Source organism: Cynocephalus volans, chromosome 17, assembly GCF_027409185.1.
Source record: "Cynocephalus volans isolate mCynVol1 chromosome 17, mCynVol1.pri, whole genome shotgun sequence".
NCBI lineage: Eukaryota > Metazoa > Chordata > Mammalia > Dermoptera > Cynocephalidae > Cynocephalus > Cynocephalus volans.
In genome coordinates, this window is record NC_084476.1 from 43021277 (window position 1) to 43042170 (window position 20894).

General features: G+C 39.1%; 1 protein-coding gene across 1 annotated transcript in view; it reads right to left on the reverse strand.

Moving 5' to 3' along the window:
- The window catches only part of UBE2R2 (ubiquitin conjugating enzyme E2 R2), a 105424-nt gene that overhangs the window by 2796 nt on the left and 81734 nt on the right, over positions 1–20894 (reverse strand). Inside the window, exon 4 of the mRNA XM_063081823.1 lies at positions 1513–1647. Within this exon, the coding sequence (XP_062937893.1) occupies positions 1513–1647 (135 nt within the window). The remainder of the gene's footprint in view (positions 1–1512; positions 1648–20894) is intronic.

Below are 20894 nucleotides of genomic sequence, written 5' to 3' on the forward strand. Positions count from 1 at the left end.
ACATATTCATTTGTTTGTTTACAAATGCTTGCTAACTAAAGTATGCACTCCCTAGGGAAAGAGGTGGTGCCTTAATGACCTAGAAGAGTAACTGACTCAAGCTGGTGCATAATAAATGTTGAAAAAAAAAATTAAAGAATGAGATAGACACTTAATCAAATTAAGAAATATAAAGAACAGAAGTATCTTAGTGAGTGAAGAATGCCAAGTCCTATCTTCCCTTGAACATGAGGTGCCAATCCTTACTTTTTTGTGAAGCATTCCATCCTTCAATTCTTAGACTACTCCCATTCTAAGTTCCTATAGGTCCTTACTGTTTACACTAATTATCTTCAATGTTTGGTAAGCATCAGTAACCTGAAAGGCTGGTTTAAAAAAAAAAAAAGGTACCCAGACTTTACCCTTATAATCTGATTAAATAGCTATGATTTAGGGAGAGTCCATCAGTGATCCCAATGGGCAAAAAACTTTGAGAACTGCTGATTTATATTACTCAGCAGTCGCATGATGTTCTTTCTCAGTATTTTTATTTTTTCATATCACATGGAATTATGTCAACTAGATTTATAGAGAGGAACTCTATTTGTATAAATTACAGTTCATATTAAACTCCTATGCACAGAGCTGGAACTGCACTTAGGGGCTCTATTTTAAGGTATACAAATGTAACATTATTAAGGGGAGTTTAATTTTATTGCAAAATCCTTGGATACTATTATGTCCTACTTAGGGTATGATTGAAGGGTTGAGGACTGGATGGTTAGCTCAGTTTGTTAAAGTGTGGTGTCATAACACCAAGGTCGTACTGGCCAGGCACCAAAAAACAAAACAAAAAAACCCCCAACAAACAAACAAAACTCCATCAAGGGTGTGGATCCCAATACTGGCCAGCTGCCCCCACACACACAAAAAAAAAGAAAAATGAGGTTGAGCCCAATATCTTTTTTCCTTTTTACTAAAGACCCAAAAAGTTAACTGAGAATGGTCACACTAGAATACCAGAGCTGGCAGTAGATTCCAATTCTGATTCTTATTCTAGGGCTCTGTTGTACTCTATATTAGTGTTGCCAGTAATGAAGATATCCAAAAGATATTTGCTGCTATGGTCAAAAATGCCAATAAACTGTAGGGCTTCATTAGTTAAAGTTCTGAAAACAAAATTACATGTCTAGAATACCTTGGGTAATTGTGTCCACTTAACGGACATGTTGAAAATCCAGAACAGGGTCCCTAAAATGATAGGGAGATTTTACAAATATGAGTAGTAAAGAACCAGTAAATTCTGGTTTCTAGGAAATCAATCTGCTGCATAATTAACTTCTATGGGTACTCTCTCAATAGCCAAGCTCATTAGGCATAAGTAGAAATTTCTTCCCAAACTATAATAGAGAGAAATTATCCTGGAGCAGACAGGATATTTAAGTTTGCCTTCAACCCTTGGCTCCAGAATATACTTTGGTTTTGTATGAAGACTTGAAATAATCAAATAGAAAACAAAACAAAGCACCTTACCTAATGATTTCAGCATATTCTTTGTCTTTTCCTTTACTGTCTCTCCATTTCCTGAACATAACCGAAGCATCCACATTGGCTGGGGAGAAGGTGTTGGGCTCATTAAGCAGTGAGATTACACTTAACAGGATAGTCCTAGAAACAGGAAAAAAGTGTTAACTATGAATACCCCCACATTCACAGTATTCAAAAGTGTTCTGCTTTTTAACAAAGTACAATCCAGATTTTAAGTTTTCCTTCCCTTAAAATTTTTCTGATACAATTTAATTTGAGACCTTATATTTGTATAAGATATATATAAATATATAAATGTATACATTTATATTTATATTTGAGTGAGTCCTTAGTGGAATGGAAATTGATTATCATAAAATTTTGTTTTTAGCACTAGCCTACCTAGCTAGGCTAGAAACAAGCTGCTAACTGGGAGACAAAGCAGAGGGGATATCTGTGAGTCTAGCATAATGGCACAAAATGAACTCTATAGAAGGCACTATCTCAACTGGCTACATGTTCAAATCTGCAAAAATTGGAGCTTTCAAGTACTATGTATTAAAGAAATTACAAATTAAGTGAAATAGGGTAAAGAAACAGCATAAAATATTTAGCTTCCTTCAAGGCAATCATTTTGTAAAAATGATGCTATTCTATACATCCAATTTTTATTGTGGCCACTTAGAAGATCTGAAAAACAGTATTACATACAAATGTATTTATTCTCCTTACTTATAAGGGAAGGAAAACAGAGTTAAGCAGGAGAATGGAGGAAAAACAAAAGCCTTGACATGGAAGAACTAGTCTCTGAATAATAGAAATCTTTATTCAAAAATATTTACTAAGTACCTACTGTGTGCCCCAGGCAACGAGGGAGATGTTGGATGTACTGTACAATGGTTGGTGTGAGCAAGGTTAGATGCCATCCCTGACCTCCAAAGGCTTATAAGACTAGTGGGAGATAGAAATAGGCAATTTTTATCCACAGATATTAGACTTTCAAACAGTCAATCACAGGGAATAAAGTCTCTGTTAGATAAAATAATCAAAAAAGCACGATAGGCTCCAAAAATTTTCCAAATTATTCCTAGGCCTTTTTTCCTAAAAGCTATGTGCATGTGCATTAAGAGAAAAAAATTAAATTTCTCTATCTTTACTCACTGGAGGCAAGGTTATAGTGTTGCTGAAAAATAGCATTTTGCTCCTGGCCCCAAGCAAATAATAAAGGTAGGGAACCAGGCAATTAGATGTTTAGTTTGATGAAACCTTTTCCTAAAAAGGGTAAAGAGTTTTTGTTATGTGATATACAAGATTATGACAAAGGCACTTTCAAAGAAAACTCTTCCATCTATTTAAAACCCATTTATCTTGCATACCCCTTTCTATTAGGTTAAGAAAATTCCTTGGCTCCACCCTGCCAAGAACTTTCTGGATTTCTTTAGTAATTACGTTAAGAAGATGCAAAAGAAAAACTCATCACTGCCAACAATGGAAAATGGACTGACCTAATAATATCTTAGAAGTGAAAGAAAAATGTGGGTAGAAAATTACATAGGGTTTCTTGAGAAGAAAACCCTATGTTTTCTTCTCAAATAGGACAAAGTGTGGTATAAAGGGGGGAAAATAGCTTCAATGGTCTAGGTCAACACTGTCCAGTAACAATTTTCTATGATGATAATGAAAATTTATAATCTGTGCTCTCCAATATGGTAACCACTAGCCACATGTGGCCACTGAGCACTTTAATTAAAATTAAATATTAAAATTTAAAGTTTCAATAGCCACATGTAGTTTGTGGCTACCATACTAGATAACACAGATCTGGATGAATTGTGTAACTGAGTTAAGAAAACTTTTCCCAAAGTAGTTTCACCAAGTTGATGTTCTTACCATGTTTACTATTGAAATAGTACACAGGGAAACAGTGAGTCATTAATTTCTATCAAAATGAGAACTAATTTCTAATACCATGTACTCCTACGTGAAATCCATGATGCTTTCAGAAACACCAGGTAATACAGTGGATTGTGATGAAAGTTAACCGAGCACATTTTCATTTCATCCCTTTGTGTGGGGAGCAGAATCCTTTTCTGTATGGAGAGCCCATTCCATTGGTTCAGGTGGGACTAACCTCCTTGCCCTACCATGTGCTACATCCCTACCTACCCACGTCAATAAGACTTAAGTGCTGGCCAGAGGATTCCATCCATCTAAAAAGGTGATGGGTTTGGGGATACGGACTTGACCTACGCTGGGCCAATCAGAAGCCTGATGGAAACTGTGATGGTTCTAAACTCATAGCAGAAAGGCAATTTATTTTTATTCTTGATTGGATTGACAACTGTGAGAATAAGGGAAGCATAGAACAGGTGGCCATCTTTTTCACCATGTGGTGACAATCTTTCTGATAACAAGGCCATACAGTGTAGAGGAGAATTGAGATTTTTTTCCCTAGCAAAGATTCAAGATAAAATTTATAAGCAATATCCTAATCAAAATTTCCCAGTATTTTGAGAAAGGGTTACAGGTAAATTATATTATTGGTTTCCTCAGATGGGTGGGTGGGAACTGGGACAGTCAGAGCCCCTAAAACAGTGATTTGTAGCAAAGGGAGCACGTCCAGTTTACCCCATCTATGAACAGTATTTTCACTTTCTTTATGTACCATGACTGGAAAAGGTTAGGAAGCAATTTCATACATAATTTAAATCGTCTATCACTTGTACCAAAATAATTTATCACAGGTAGTACACCTGTAAACAACTCTGCAGGATAAGTAGTATTGTTTTTTATAGAATGGAAAAACCAAACAGCTGAAACAATACTGCTAGCACGCACAAAACAATTTGAATTCAAGAACTATTCCAACTGTTACCTCGGTTTTTTTAAAATCTTTTTTTGTATTTTCTCAGGAGGACAAAAACAAGGTAGAGAGGGTTAACAATAGGTGGAAAAGGAAAAAAAGACCGAATAATGAAAACTATCAAACACTAATGCACCCAAATAATGGGATCTATATAGCCTCCTAACGAAATCAATTTCCTGTAGATCATGAACAAAGGGAAGAGGATAAGGATAACAACAGACATGTACTCATTCTTTCTGTACATGTAAGTTCATGGTTCCACAGGAAGCTTTGGTTTATAGCAGTAACATGGAGTTTCATTTATGCACTTACACAACCTTATAGCACTTGGACAAGTTTCCTGGACTAGTAGGAAAGACACTGAGAGGGCCCATCCCCAAATTATTGGTTCCTATAAAGAAAAGCTCCTCTAGACTAGGAGAAATAGGTCTGGTCTATCCCAATCCAGTGATGTATGTGTTTAACACGTATTAGAACAAAGAACAGACCTAAACCAGAAGTAGTCAGATAAAAAGTTCTTAGTGTCTTTGGTTTATTACACAGTTCTTACCACCACCACTCCTGGAGTTAGAGATATTCCTAGAATAAACGTGCTCTTTCCCCCTTTATGCCAGGGCAAGGCAAGGCAGTAGGAGTTTTTGGACAGAGGATCTGGGCCAAAATAGAAAATACTAAGAGAAAAAAGCATAGGTAAAAGCACCTCACTTTACAGAGTCTTCAGGTTCATATTTCAGATCCTTTTATTTAGCTATCTTCTTTTGAATAACAAATTTGTAAACAAAAACACCAAAAGAAAATGAAGACTAACACATCATATATATATACACACACACACACACACACTCTTATATAGACTACCAAACAGCAAACCAGCAAGTTGTGAAGTTCTACAAAGCTCAGACATGTTTAAAAAACAAAACAAAACTATTTGAGACAGGAAATACAGATTAGACATATGTGACCGAATGCGTAATACTTCCATTTACTCCTTTCAACACATGGATAATAGTCTGCCCTTTATTGGCTACTATGTCAACACCAGAACAACTTTAGCAGGGCAGAAAACTGGCCCTACCAGCACTACATACATTACCTGGCTCGTGTCTGCCTAAAGACCAAGCAAGAAAAGTTCAGAATTCTGCAGGATAAAGTCTGGCATTTCCCCAAGCCCCACTCCCCAGTGTATACATACATCCCTCCAGGCAGCATGTGAGAAGTAGAGCTATTCTTAAAAACCTAAGCTTACCTCACTCTCTCAAAACATGCATGTACACCAGTATGTGTAGAGACACATTGCTTGATTTAGACTTCGGGTTTTACAGGCCTAGTACAATTTGATGAAGGTTGATGTTTGGAGAAGTGAAGCCCAGTTCTCTAGAGCCAAAAATTAATCTCACATACTATTACTCCTATCATAGTAACTTTGGGTTCTATCATGACCCTTCCAGTTATCCTGGGTCCTTTTAATCTCTCATTTCCATTCTTTCAAAGAATAGACAAGTAACACCAGAAGGTGACCCAGTTGAAACTCAATCTTCATTACATGTTTCAACATGGGAGAGGGATTTAAAGAGGACATCACGGCAAAGAGGCCTGTTACGACTGGGAAAACGGGGCAGCTAATGGATATAGTAGTTTAATGGCTTCATATATTACAGTTTTTCTTTACACTGCTAAAGCAACTAACAGATATAACAGTTCCTGCTGTGCAGTGCTGGAGCTGCTGCTGACTGATGTATTCCTGAGAATCCAAGGTAAGAATGAGGGTCTCAGATTTAAATATGCAAAAATATGAAACCAGAATGTTTTAGATTAAAAACTAAAATTTTTAAATGCATGAAATAAAATCATTTGCATAGAATGAAACGGGCAGGTTGAGGGCCCTGGGACCCAATGTGTAAAAATCAAGGGAGCAAATGAATAAAACCACTGGCCCACAATGGGGCTTACAAGGTCCACAGGAATAGCAGGGGCTACACCTGTTTCCCCTGACCTTGCCTACTTTGCCACACAATACTTGGGGGCAGTCCCTGGCACTCTGCCCTTTCAGTGGGTTGAAAAAAAGACTAGATAGGAAAATATCCTACCCTCCCTCCTGAGAGAGACACATTTGTATACAAAATAGGGGCCTCTGGATTAGGTCCATCAGTCTTGTCCCACACTGTATCTTTTCACAGTGGCAAAGAAAACACTACGTATCCATCTATCTTTCAACCTACCAAGATCACTTTCTTATCCCAGAGCCCACAGCAGGTATGACAGGTAGTTTCTAGGGATGGAACCTCAGAGAAAGCAGTTGTGAACAATATGGCAAGGTCTGAGACCCCTCCTTGAAAGCTCTCCCTTGCTTCTGGACAGAGCATAGATTAAGGTACATTTTGATTCCTCCACTAGGAAGAGGTATAATGTTGTAAACTCATAATCAGAGCCATTTGGCAGTATCAAGGGCCCCTACTCTTCCAGCTCTACTCTTTTGCTGATTAATGCTAACTCCTTAAAACTTCCCAATTCCATAGGAACCCTCACCACCACCATTACCCTCCTCCCTGCCCCACCAACTTACTCATGGGCCTCTGGTAATAAAAGACCTGTGGATCTGTTCTTCCAAAAAGTATGCTGGCTACTCACAAGAGATAGCAAACTACTGAGTCTTTAGTGGACACTAGTTGGCTAATGCTCTAGATCCTTACAATTCTAGCACTGTCTCCTTGCTTTTCCCTTTGGCCAACTCTCACTACTCATCAGGTCTTGTGATACAGATTGACTTAGGCTCTTAAAGGTAACTGGTATCCCTTACCTTCTCCGTGTTAAACAAGTCCTTCATGCACAACTTTATTCTATGAATATGTCCACTGAGGTGCTAAATGATAGATTTGAGTTCAGGTAATCATGGAGAAGTCCAAAGACATGTGAATGTAGAACCACTTTCAGATACCAGTGTCATGCAGCTGAACCCTATGCTACCTCCACTGCTGTCTTGCTACAACCACCTATAAACTGGATATGGAGCTCAGAACCCTTAGTTAGATTGCTGGCCATAGAGAATTTGACAGTAAAGATATATAAGGGAAAAGGTTGACATCTTCACTGCATTTTAATTTTTGACTCTTAATATTCAGTGCTATTAATGACCTATGAGAAAATTACAACAATTTACTTCCTTCAGAACCCCCTTGCCTTACAACAACACAGAAACAAAAATCTTAGGGAAAAGTATTCCATACTTCATTAGGTAGTGCTTTCCTGACTTCCCTTCAGAGTTCTGAGCACCACCAGGTATTCTGGGCAGGTGAGGTTCCGAAAAGCATACAAAAAGCCCTATGACCCTCTGGCCCCTAGAAATTCACAAACACCAAAGAGATCAACACATTGAAGGAATATCCGATGATTACATGGGGCTAAGAGACAAAAAGTCCAAGAAGATAATGAATGACTTCCAATGCAAATACCATGATGAGCTGTGTATGAAGATCTTAGCAGCTATTCAAAAACAACTAGTTGTGATTGTGAAGTCTCTAAACAAAAAAGCATAAAAGCAGGGAAAGCAATCCCTGACGAATGTCCCCAAATCAGGGGACTCAGCTGGCAAGGGGGGCTCAGAGTGAGAAAAAAATGATGCTGTTACTGAAAGTGCCAAAGGCAGTCTTAGAAGGGCAGATTAAGTGTGAAAAAAAATCCTCTTTTCACAGTAATGGAATGGGTCAAATAAAAAGCAGGCCAATCTTAAAAGAAAAATGTTCATAAACATTTTAAGCTGAGACAAGGCAAATGATACAGTCTGTGTGTATTTAACAGGAGAAGTAAAGGGAGAAAAATCTTAAATTCCCATGGGTAGTGGCAATAGATTATCCAGCCAGGCAGCACAAGAATGCAATGAGAAAAATCTTGTTTTAGGGCTTTGTATCTGAGTAGAGAAAAGGCTTGCTTTCCCAAAGAGGTAAGGGCTGGATCCTTACAATTCTAGCACTGTTTCCTTGCTTTTCCCTTTGGCTTGATTGAACAATCAGCCTCCAAAAAAAAGAATCACCAGTACCTGAGAACTACCACTTCCCCTAGTCCAAGGTTACTATTAGCCCTGAAAAACAAGCATCAAAATCATACTCAAAGGACAACCCGGCATTTTTTTTGGTCTAAATTTTCAACATATCTCCCAAAATACTCTTAAAATCTTTTACATACATTGTCTGTTTAATTATACTGTCAAAATACTGTGCTAAAATTACTTCTGAAGGCATGCCAGCCTCTTAAACATGCTCTTGAGTAATATTTAAAGTAGAATAAATAAAACTAAGAACTTTTAACACTGACTTAAGCCAATTCTTAAAGTGTATTAAGATAGTTCATATATGAATCATCTGCTATATAGGACATTTTTCCCTTCAAAAAAAGAAGGTGCATTCTAAATTATAAAATATCTAAAATAAAAATGCTCAATACAATTATCTTAGTTATTTTCATGTATTTAGCACCCAAGTTAAATTCTGTACTACTTAAAATGAACTGCTTGTGGTAATAGGCTTCTAGCAAGTATGTCTCCCTGTAGCCAAATAAAGTAAATTTGATATACTTCTTTGCTAATAGATAGCCAATGATTGTTTCACATTTAACAAAAACAAATTCCACAAAAATATTTGAAAATAATATCAGTGACCCAAGTCAGCTAGGTAATGGGCACCATTCTAGTAGCTTTATATGCATTACTCATTTAATTATTTCGACAACCTATTGAGGTAGGTGTTATCCTTGGCTTATAGATAAGAAACACAGAGAAGTTAAATGGCTTTCTAATTACGCTACTAATAAAACCTAATGTCTTAAATTTTAAAAATATAAAGCTAACATACCATAGTTACCTAGGAAGTTTATCTCTTACTTCAGCAGACACTATAACTATCCCTATTTCTAGTTCTTCATTAAGAACAAAAAGACTAAATTATGGAAGAGTCTGGCATAAAAAGTTGGATGTAGAAGAAATGTTAAAAACAATAGACAACAGGCACGTAATTATAATATGAATTTTACTGTGACCCAAAATACCAGAAAAATATGAAACTGAGGTCTACAAAAATAATCTAGAATTAGGGTTCATTAATTGTAGTGTAAGATGAATTTTCATGCATCATCCAGAAATCTATTAATATAAACACAGATATTTTAGTTGTTAAATTTATATTCCTTTAAACAGATTCAGCTAATAAAAGAGAAGCCACATCTAAAAGGGAAACCTCAAAACTGCATTAATACCAGTCAGAGAAATGATAGAAAATAGTGTAAAATAGTGTAAAACTGCACCATCATTTTATGTACAGGACTACAAAAGACTTAATACCAGTCTTAACAAACTTGGACCACCATAAGGCAAAATCCTGGCTACACATATGATGTTGCTAAATATCTGAACAGACCAATTCAAGATTCAAAAGGCAGTCCACAAATGAACAAAGTATTAAGAAATCGCTAAACCCAAACTACAGAACACAAAGTACTACATCAAATGAGCCAAAAATTGAGTTGGGAAAACTTGAAACAATATAAACATGGGACTTCTGGTCACGATGGCAGAATAGACGGTCCCCAGTGTCATTCTCTCCCACAAATCAACCAATTTACAACTATTAAAAAGCAACAATAGCCAAGCTGGGGCTGCTAGAGTTCAGGGGAAGAGGAGAGACCTATGGAATTCATGAAGGCAGGAGAAGCCAAGATGGGAGAAAGAAAGTATCGCTCCGACCGTTTTAAGCCCTGGCCGCTTCAAGGCCGGTCCTGGTGAGCACATGGAGGAGAAAGAGCTGGCAAAAGCCACAGCTGTGCCCTTCCAATGAAGTTGCTTGGAGGCTGCAGGGGAGAAGAGGGCCTTGGTGGCCCTCAGGCCAGCAAGACCACTAACAGGGTACCCATGGACCCACTCGGGAGCGAGGGACCACAGACAACTGAAAAAAAGAAGCCACTAAGAGGCTGGTGAGTCGTTGCAAGGGACCAGCGCATGGCCTGTCCCATGGGAATTCTTTGGAGTGTGGGCAGTGGAGGAGACAGGCCCACTGGGGGAACTTTGGGGCACAGCATCAATGCATATACAACTGCAGAGAGTGCGGTTTGCTGGAAAGACTCGGGCCCAGACCAGAGTTTCCACACAACCCAAGCTTACTGGACCTCACAAGACCTGGAAATGCTTACAAGGTCAATAATTAGAACCTGAGCTGCACAAAAAGTCTTCCGCAGAGAATCAGCAGCAAAGCAGCATTTTAGCTCAAGTACAGAGCTCAAGTCCTGGTTCCTTTAGGAAGTTCCCCCATTTTAGAAGTAACCAAAGAACAACAAATTATTTCCAGTGCAGTTAACTGGTGGGAACAGAATAATCCAACACAGAACTGAAAGAAAAACAAAATACCCACAGATCAGAAACAAAGTTCTGATATTAACCAGTAAAGGTCTAACACCAGCAAAGAATACCTATACAACTTAGAAGGAACAGAAGCCGTCTGGGCTCCCACGCTAGGGTAGTGGTGGTGGGCTGAGGGCCTCAGCCACACACACCCCCAACGTCTGCACCCAGCCCAGCAACTATCAAGCTGCTGCCCAAAGCCTCTTGGACTTCCCTGCCAGAATGGGGGGGGTGCCAAGGGCCTCGACCATGCCCCCCCTCCTTCCTCCTCCTACCCTAACCTCCTCTCCCCATCTCTCCCAACTGCTCCACAAAGCTTAGAATGTAAAAAATAATAAATAAATAAAAATTTTTTAAAAGTTTAAAAATAAATAAATGAAAACTGGAAGAAGGGGGCATCATGGTGAATGGAAATATCCTCTTCCTTTTACACACAGAAATAATGGACAAAATTTTTAAAATATGTATTTAATACAACTAAAAGACAGGGTGCCAGAAATTAAGAGATGACTCAAAGCCAGAAAAGTATATTCCAACTGATACTCTGGCACATCAAGGATTTATTAAACTTTGGAAATAGGCCCATTAGGTTAGGTGTTAGTGTGGATTTTCAAGTCCATAAGGAGGTAAGAGACATGAACTTAGGTCTGTTCAAGTTGAAAAGCTAGAAAGTAAACCCCTGCTCTGGATAACTGCACTCGTTTCCCAGGGCTGCCATAACAAAGCACCACTGCGTGGCTTAAAACAACAGCAATTTATTGTCTCACTTATGGAGAATAGAAATCCAAAATCAAGGTGTTAGCAGGTCCATGCTCTCCCTGAAACCTAGCAGGGCAAATTCAATTATCTTTCAAGGCCTGAGAATAACCCCCCTGTGGCTCCATGCTCCATCTCTGGGCCCTGGGCAGTGTCTCCACTCTCTGGAACCAAGGAGGAGGGAGCCCCACCTCCTGGGCCTATGTATCCTCTCTGGTCTCTATATCCATGGCTCTGCCCCCGGAGTCATTCTTCCTCCATTTCATCCCATCTCTTTCCCTTTCAGTCCAGGCTGACAGTGTATCCACTTGTATAAAATTCCCCCAAAAATCTCATTGATCTTCCACCAACAAGAGTCAAAGGGATTCCACACCATTAAATAAAATGGCTTTTCACAGATCCTTCCTAGACAACTCCATCTTTATTCCAGCCTTCTGCTGAGATGGCTGACATCGTAAGTCACAGTCCTCAATCTCCTTAGCAAGTGCTTTATTAGGCCACAGTCTTGGTCCTTTTTCTAGAGCACGGTATCTGGATAGCCTGAGAATTTTCCAAGTCATCAAGTGCTGGTTCCTTTCTGCTTAACAATTCATCCCTACACTTTACTTGGAAAATTCCTGTGCTAAATATCCAACTTCATCACCATCAAGAGCTTCCACTCAACAGAACAGAATTCAGCCAAGTTCTCTGTCACTTTATAACAAGGATCATCTTTTGTCCAATAACACATTCCTCATTTCAACTGAGGCCTCACCAGATTCACCTTTACTATTTATATTTCTAGCAACATCCTCTCCATGACAATATATGTATTCTTGAAGACAACAGAAACTTTCTCTGCACCTCTCTATACTTCTTTCTGAGCCCACACCAGAATTACCTTTAATGTTCACATTTCTACCAATAATTTCACTAGGCTTTTTCTGTTGATCACCTCAAAACTTTTCCAGCCTCTACACATTACTGAATTCCAAAGCCACTTCTAAATTTTTAGGCATTTGTAGTACCAAAATCTGTATTAGCTTCTTAGGACTGCAAAATGAATGCCACGTGGTGGGTGGCTTAAAACAGAAACACAATGTCTCACAGTTCTGGAGGCTAGAAGTCTAAAATCAAGGTGTTGGCAAGGTCATGCTCCCGAAACCTTAAACCTGCAGAATCCTTCCTTGCTTATATTAGCTTCTGGTGTTTGTCTGCAATCCTTGGCTTGTAGATCCACCACTCCAATCTCTGCCTCTGTTGCCACATGGCCTTCTCCCTGTGTGCCTCTCTCTTCCTCTTCTTAAAGGACAACAATCATACTGGATTAAGAGACTGCCCTACTAACATGAATATGGCCTGATCTTAACTAGTTACATCTGCAACTAACATTTCAAAATAAGATCACCTTCTGATGGGTTAGGACTTCAACATATCTTGTGGGGGACCAAAATTCAATGCACAACAGTGGCATAGGGCAGAAAGTTTCTAGAGAAAAAATGAATCCACACATAAGGTTCAGAAAATGAAACAAAGAGAAAGATAAAATCAAGTCGCCTGTGTGGGGTGGAAAGGATGGTAAATGGAGTAGCCAAATTTTTCCACAGCAACAATCAACACAGCAGAGTAATGCCTTTTATATCCTCAAGGAAAGAACTTTTGGTCCTGAAACAGTGCCCAGCCAAACTGTCATTTAAAGTATAGTGGCAAAACACACCTACATACACTCACCCACAAGCACATAACATTTTGAACATGTAAAAATTCAGGGAATATAATATTGGCTTCCATGAGCAATTCTTGGAGAAATTATTAGAGGACAAATTTTAGATAATCAATAGATCAGAGAGAGAAAGAGAATGAACAGCAGAGTGAATCCATTTAATAGTAGGACCATGAATTTTTAACAATTGGGATTTTTCTAATAATAATAACTGAATAGTACACACTGTTCTTCTGACCCTGATGATAAAGAAACAATTTTGAGGGCTGGGTGGTTAGCTCAGTTGGTTAGAGTGCAGTGTTATAACACCAAGGTCAAGGTGTTTGGATCCTCTTAACCAGCCAGCTGCCAGAAAAAAAATGAAAAGAAAAACATTTTTTAAAAGTTAGAAGGAAAAAGGGGAAAGAAAATGGGAGGTAGAATAAGTATGCTGATTTCCATACTACATTAGTCTGTTTCTGTTGCTTATAACAATAAATTGGAACTGGGTAATTTATAAAGAAAACGAAATTTATTGTGTGCAGTTTCAGAGGTGGGAAAGTCCAAAGTCCAGGGAACACATCTGGTGGTGGCGACAGTGACCCAGGGATCTCACATGGCAGAAAATGGCAGAGAGTTGCCTTCAGAACCACGCCTATGACCACCGTTTTTAATCCATTCACTATGGCACTGCCTTACAATCTAATCACTTCTTCAAGGCCCCACTTTGCAATTGCCATATTAGGATTTCCCACCCTCTTAACAGTCACAATGGGGATCAAGCTACTACTAATACATAAAACTTGGGGGACACAATCCATATCATATACCATATCCCTCAATTTATTTATATCATATCTATTACTTGATTTTACAGCATTAAATTGTATGTTGAGGCTCAGATATAAAAGAAAAGGAAATCAGCATACTTAGATAAAAGTAGAAATATGCTAACATTGTTAGTGATCATAAAAGATCTTATGTAAAGCAATGGTCTTAAAACTAGTATATATATGGCCTTGGGGTATATGATGTATCAGATCAGTTCTTCCTTTCCAACCTCCCTTTTCACAATGCCCTTTACAAGCCTGGCCAGTTAGCTCAGTTGGTTAGAGCGCAGCCATGTAAGGTCATGGTCAAGGTATTACTTGGCTAGCGAACAAAAAAACAAAAAACAGTTGCCCTTCACAAAGGAAATGCATACCTCCCACCCATCCTAAATATTCCTATGGTGTTCCGGTCAAGATGGCAGAATAGACGGTCCCCAGTGTCATTCTCTCCCACAAATCAACCAATTTACAACTATTAAAAAGCAACGATAGCCAAGCTGAGGCTGCTAGAGCTCAGAGGAAGAGGAGGAGAGACCTACGGAGTGCATGAAGGCAGGAGAAGCCACGATGAGAGGAAGAAAGGATTGCTCCTACCATTTCAAATCCTGGCTGCTTCAAGGCTAGAGCTGCTGAGCGCAGGGAGCAAGAGCTGGCAAAACCACAGCTGTGCCCTTCCTATGAAGTTGCTTGGAGGCAGCAGGGGAAAAGAGGGCCCTGGTGGCCCTCAGGCCACAAGACCACTAACAGGGTTCCCATGGACCCACACACGAGGCAAGGAGCAAGAACAACTGAAAAAAGAAGCCACTCAGAGGCCAGTGAGTCATTGCAAGGGACCGTAGCATGGTCCGTCCCATGGGAAGTGTTTGGAGTATGGGCGATGGTGGAGACAGGCCCACTGGGGGAACACTGAGGCACAGCAAGGACAGCTGATCTTCCCTCCAATCAGCACAGGCCCACTCTGTGTAGACTGGTCAGGAATACAGAACTGCAGGGGGAGCAGTTTGCTGAAAAGACTCAGGTCCACACCAGAGTTTCCACACAAACTAGGTGTACTGGATCTCATGAGACCCGCAAGTACCTACAAAGTCAACCATTAAAACCTGAGCTGCACAAAAAGCCTTCCCCAGGGAATCAGCAGCAAAACAGCAATTTAGCTCAACCACAATGCTCAAGTGCTGGTCTGTCCCCACAGGAAGTTCTCCCATTTTAGAAGTAAGCAAAGGACAACAAATTAGTTCCAGAACAGAGTTTACATAGTGGGAACGGCAAATAATCCAACAGAACTGAAAGAAAAAAAATACCCACAGACCAGAGACAAAGTTTGATATTAACCAGTAAAGGTCTCACTTCACCAAAGAACACCTATAAAACCTAGAAGGACCAGAAGCCCCCGAAGCCCCCAAGCCAGTGAGGGGAGGGCCAGGAGCCTCAGCCATGCCCCCAACACCCGCAACCAGCCCAGGGATGACCACTGAGCTGCCACAGGACGTGCCCCAAGGCCCCCAAACCAGGATGGTGAGTGGCCGAGGGCGTCAGCCACGCTCCCTCAACACCTGCACCCAGCCCAGTGACGACCACCAAGCCTCTGCAGGAAACATCCCAGGCTCCCGAGCCAGGCAGTGGGGGGCTGAGTGCTTCAGCCACACACCCCTGACATCTGCATGCAGCCCAGAAACAATGAAGCCACCACTGGAAGCCCCCTGGTCTCCCCTGCAGGAATGAGGGGGATGCCACAGGCCTCAACCAACACCCCCCCTCCTTCTCCCACCCTATTTCCTTCCCCCTTTCCCTCTCCCCCTCCCACCCAAAAGCTCTGCAACAACATCTTAGAATGTAAAAATAGATGGAGCCAGGGACCAACCCCTCCTCCCGCAACAGGCACATTGCCACTGCCACAGGGCCTGCCTGGCGTCCAGAAACATGGAGCCGGGGATGACCCCTCCTCCCACATCCAGGCAAGGAGCATGCCAAAAACACCACTTCCATGTGGGTGGCCCACCATGGCCACCACAATAGCCACGGCTGCCTCAAAAGCAGCTAGATGCCACAACTACCATACAGATGGCCCTCCAGCCACCCGAGAGCCATTGACACAAGGAGAGTCACCAGCAGAGACCAAAGAAAAGAAGAGGATGTCTCTCTCCATAAAGCCCTTTCCAGAGTGATAGAAGAAGCATCTATGCTACAATAATAGTGGGGGACCAGAACACACCTCTCTCAGCACTGGACAGATCATCTAGGCAACAAATCAACAGAATAACCATTACTCTTTCAGAAGGAGAGAAGAAATCTAGGGTTATCAGAGGTGGGAGGGGGGAAGGGGAGAGACTGGATAAGGGGCATAAAAAATAAGTACAATTTGTAATAATGTATATGCTAATATTATTGATTTGATCAACATAAATCAATGTTGAACCCCAAAAACATATATAATCAATTATGATTCAATAAAAAATAAATGAATAAAAATTCCTACGGTGCATTGCCCAGTGATGGTAAAATATAAGGGGTGCAAAAACAGAGCAATTTACAAACATCCATCTCAGTAGAGCCAACTGTTTTTCCTGTCTCATAAATAATTTTGTTAAAAGCAGAGTGGTGTTTAAAAAAAAAAAAAGGAGTATTTTTGTACGTGGTAGGGTATAATAAATTCAGATATGTACAGATTGGTACGGCTGCAATTATATTTTCGTTAAAATTAACTTACTAATTCCATCCTCTGATTATTGTTAAGAAATGCATTATCCCTGAGGGAGAGTCCCATTAAAGTTAAGCAAAAAGCGTAGGAAATACGTGGTGATTCTTTATTTCACAGAGGCAAGGCCCTATGCCATATACATATACATGAGAATTAAAATTCAGAGGAGTGATGGTTGTCACGGTGAGGTATACCAATACATTTACTTGAATTTAAAAAGGAAGTCACACTTTTCTTGACTTAAAAAATATGCATGCAAGATGTACTGAAATCCATAATATATATATTTTCTCAACCTTTCTAAATATATTGCATTGAATAACCAGCATATTCAATAGCATGATAACAGTAAGGAATGTCTTGAAAAGCCTCACTGGTATATTCTTTTCAGAAAGTGGCAAGCAAATAAGTTGGTAAAAATTGGGTAAGAAATCATTTTACAAGTCAAGAAGCTTCCAATTCTTTGCTTTTGACAGAAATAAAGATTCTAGTTAAGTTATTAGCTTTTAGATCAGTAAAAATGATTAACAAATGATTGAATAAACAAATAAATGGGGGAGAATAGATCAATCTTCTCCAGAGAAGAATTCAAAATAATTTATATAGATACCCCAGCCTCAAAGAGGTATAACTCCCCACTCCTTAAGTGTGGGATGTACAAATGACTTCTTTCCAAAAAGTAAAGAATGGAAAGGTGGGGGGGAGCTTCACAGTGGAGAAAACCTAAACACATCATCTTAGCCAGGTGATGAAGGGCAACATCAACAGAAATAAGTCATGTTGATAGTAAGTAACCCAGATACAATGCTATGAAAATGGTACTTCTGTGGTCTTTCTTCCCCAAACCTATAACTCCAGTCTAATCACGAGAAAAACATCAGAAAAATCCCAACTGTAGAACATTCTACAAAATACCTGATCAGTATCCCTAAAAACTGTCAAGGTCATCAAAATGAAGAAAGTCTAAGAAATTGTCACAGTCAAGAGCTGCCTTAGGAGACATAACTATCAAATATAATAGCTGCCAGTTAGCTCACTTGGTTTGAGTGTGGTGCTGATAACACCAAGGTCAAGGGTTCAGATCCCTTTACTGGACGGGGACACACACACACACACACACCACACACACACACACACACACACACCCCCACCCACACACACACCACCCCCCCCCCCCCCCCCCCACACACACGTAGTATTATGCATGGGATCCTGGAGCAGAAAAATGACATTAGGTAAAAACTAAGGAAAAGTGAAAGGGTATAAACTTTACTTAGTAATAATATATTAATATTGGTTCATTAATTGTAACGAATGATACTAATGTTAGTAATAATAGGAAAACGACAGGGTATTTGGGAAGCCTGTAGTTTCTTCACAATTTCTGAAATTTCCTCTGAAAGTCTATAACTGTTTTAAAATGACAAAGGTTAGTAAAGAAAAAGATTGAGAAAACCAAAATGAGACACCACTTCACACCCACTAGCATGGCTATAATAAAAAACACAGACAATAATGAGTTTTAAAGAATATGTGGAGAAATTGGAATTCTCACACTACCACTGGAAATGTCAGACAATGCAGCCATTTTGAAAAACAGTCTGGCAGTTACTCAAAAAGTTAAACGTAGTGTTACCATATGACCCAACAATTCCACTCCTAGGTATATAATCCAAGGAAACGAAAACATAAAACCACTAGGAAAACTTACACACACTGTTCAGAGCAGCATTATTCATAATAGTCCAAAAGTGGAAACAATACAAATGTCTATCATATACAAAATGTGACATAACCATATAATGTGTATACATACATACATACATACAATGTGGTATGACCATACAATGGAATGACAGCCATAAAAAGGGATTAAGTACCAATACATGCCACAACATGAATAAACCTTGAAAACATTATGCTAAGTTAAAGAAGCCGGTCACAAAATACAAAATATTATATGATTCCATTCATATGAAATGTCCAAAATAGGAAAATCCATAGAGATAGAAAGTAGACTGGTGGTTTCCTAGAGCTAAGGGGTTTAAGAGGTAATAGAAAATAACTGCCAAAGGGTATGGGTTTTTTCTGGGGGCGATAAAAATGTTCAAAACCCAATTGTGGTAATGGTTGTACAACTTGTGAATATACTAAAAACCACTGAATTGTAGATATTATTTATTCTGTTTTGGTTTTGGTGGCTGGCTGGTATGGGGATCCGAACGCTTGACCTTGGTGTTGTAACATCGTGCTCTAACCAACTGAGCTAACTGGCTGGCCCTGAACTATAGATTTTATTTTATTTTTTTAAAAAGATGACCAGTAAGGGTATCTTAACCCTTGACTTGGTGTTGTCAGCATCACGCTCTCCCAAGTGAGTGAACCGGCCATCCCTATATGGGATCCGAACCCGTGGCCTTGGTGTTATCACCACCGCACTCTCCCAAGTGAGCCACGGACCGGCCCTGAACTATAGATTTTAAATGGGTGATTTATATGGCATGCAAATTATGTCTCAATAAAGCTGTTCTTTTTTTTAAAAGACTGATTACAGATCACTATATAATTTCTGCTAAATAACTCAGAAGGAATTGAGAGAATTTAGTTTCACTGACGTAACAATTTTATTAAAAAAAATTATTTCCAGTTAGCTCAGTTGGTTAGAGTGTGGTGATGGTAACACCAAGGTCCAGGGTTCGATCCCTGTACCAGCCAGCTGCCCAGAAGAAAAAAAGAAATCATTATCATATGTAAATAAGATTTCTTAGTTCTTGCATCTGACATAAACCTATGCCACATAATGATGTTTCGGTCAACAATGGACTGCATATATGGTGGTGGTCCCATAATATCACAGTGGAGCCAAAAAATTTCTATCACCAAGTTGTAGCCATAGTAATGCAGTGTGACTACTTTTTTAAAAAAATATAAATTTAGTGTGGCCTAAGTGTATGGTATATATAAAAGTCTACAGTAGTGTAATGTCCTAGGCATTCACATTCACTCACCACTCACTCACTGACTCACACACAGCAACTTCCAGTCCTGCAAGCTCTGTTCACAATAAGCACCCTATTCAAGTGTACTATTTTTTATCTTTTATAGCATATTTCTACTGTACCTTTTCTGTTTAGATTGATACAGAAATACTTATCATTGTGTTGCAATTGCCTACAGTATTCAGTAGAGTAACATGCTGTACAGGATTGTAGCCTAGGAGCAATAGGCTATACCATATACCCTAGGTGTGTAGTAGGGTGTATCTCTAGGTTTGTATAAGTACACTTTATGACATTCAAACAATGACCAAATTGCCTAACAAGACATTTCTCAGACCGTATCCCCGCCATTAAGCGATAATGCATGTGACTGTATGTGTGTGTGTGTCCTTGTGTGTGTGTATATATACACACACATGCATGCACACTTGTATAGGTATGTATGAATGTGCCTGCCTATGACATTAAAATTGAACTCTGCCTCATTCTAGCAATGTAATAATTATTCACAGATATATGACCTAACAGAAAGCAAACGTTTAACTGATTAAGAAATGCATTTCTAATAATTAAGTGTAAAAAGAAAATCAGAAGTATATATTGTTTTTAAGCAACTGAATACTAAAAATAATAGTAGTAACTCAATACAGAAATAAATTTAACATTTATATGTATAGATTTTTGTTGCAGAAAAGTATTATGGGGGGAAAGAAAAGTATTATAGGATAAAGTATTATAGTATAAGGCTATCAAGCATAAAAATTTCAAGTATTATTAGGGCTGGCCAGTTAGCTCAGTTGGTTAGAGCAGGGTATTATAACACCAAGGTCAAGGGTTTGGATTCCTGTATTGACCAGCCACACACACAAAAAAGATAAAACTCAGTAGGGGGCAGTGAAATGGAAATCTGAATTCAAGGAAAAAATTATTTTTTAACTATTTAAATTTATGGCTAAAAATTGCACTTAAAAACATGGAACAGTATAAATAGTTTTAAAAAATTCTTCTAGGGGAGTGGCTCCCTCACATATAGAGTACTACTCTAAACAAAAAGATGATTAAATATCTATCCATGTAGATAAATCGATAGATCAATCAATCATTAGATGGATAATCAAAGGAAATCATAAGAAATATATGAGTATTCCAAACCATCAGAAAAAACACACACACCCA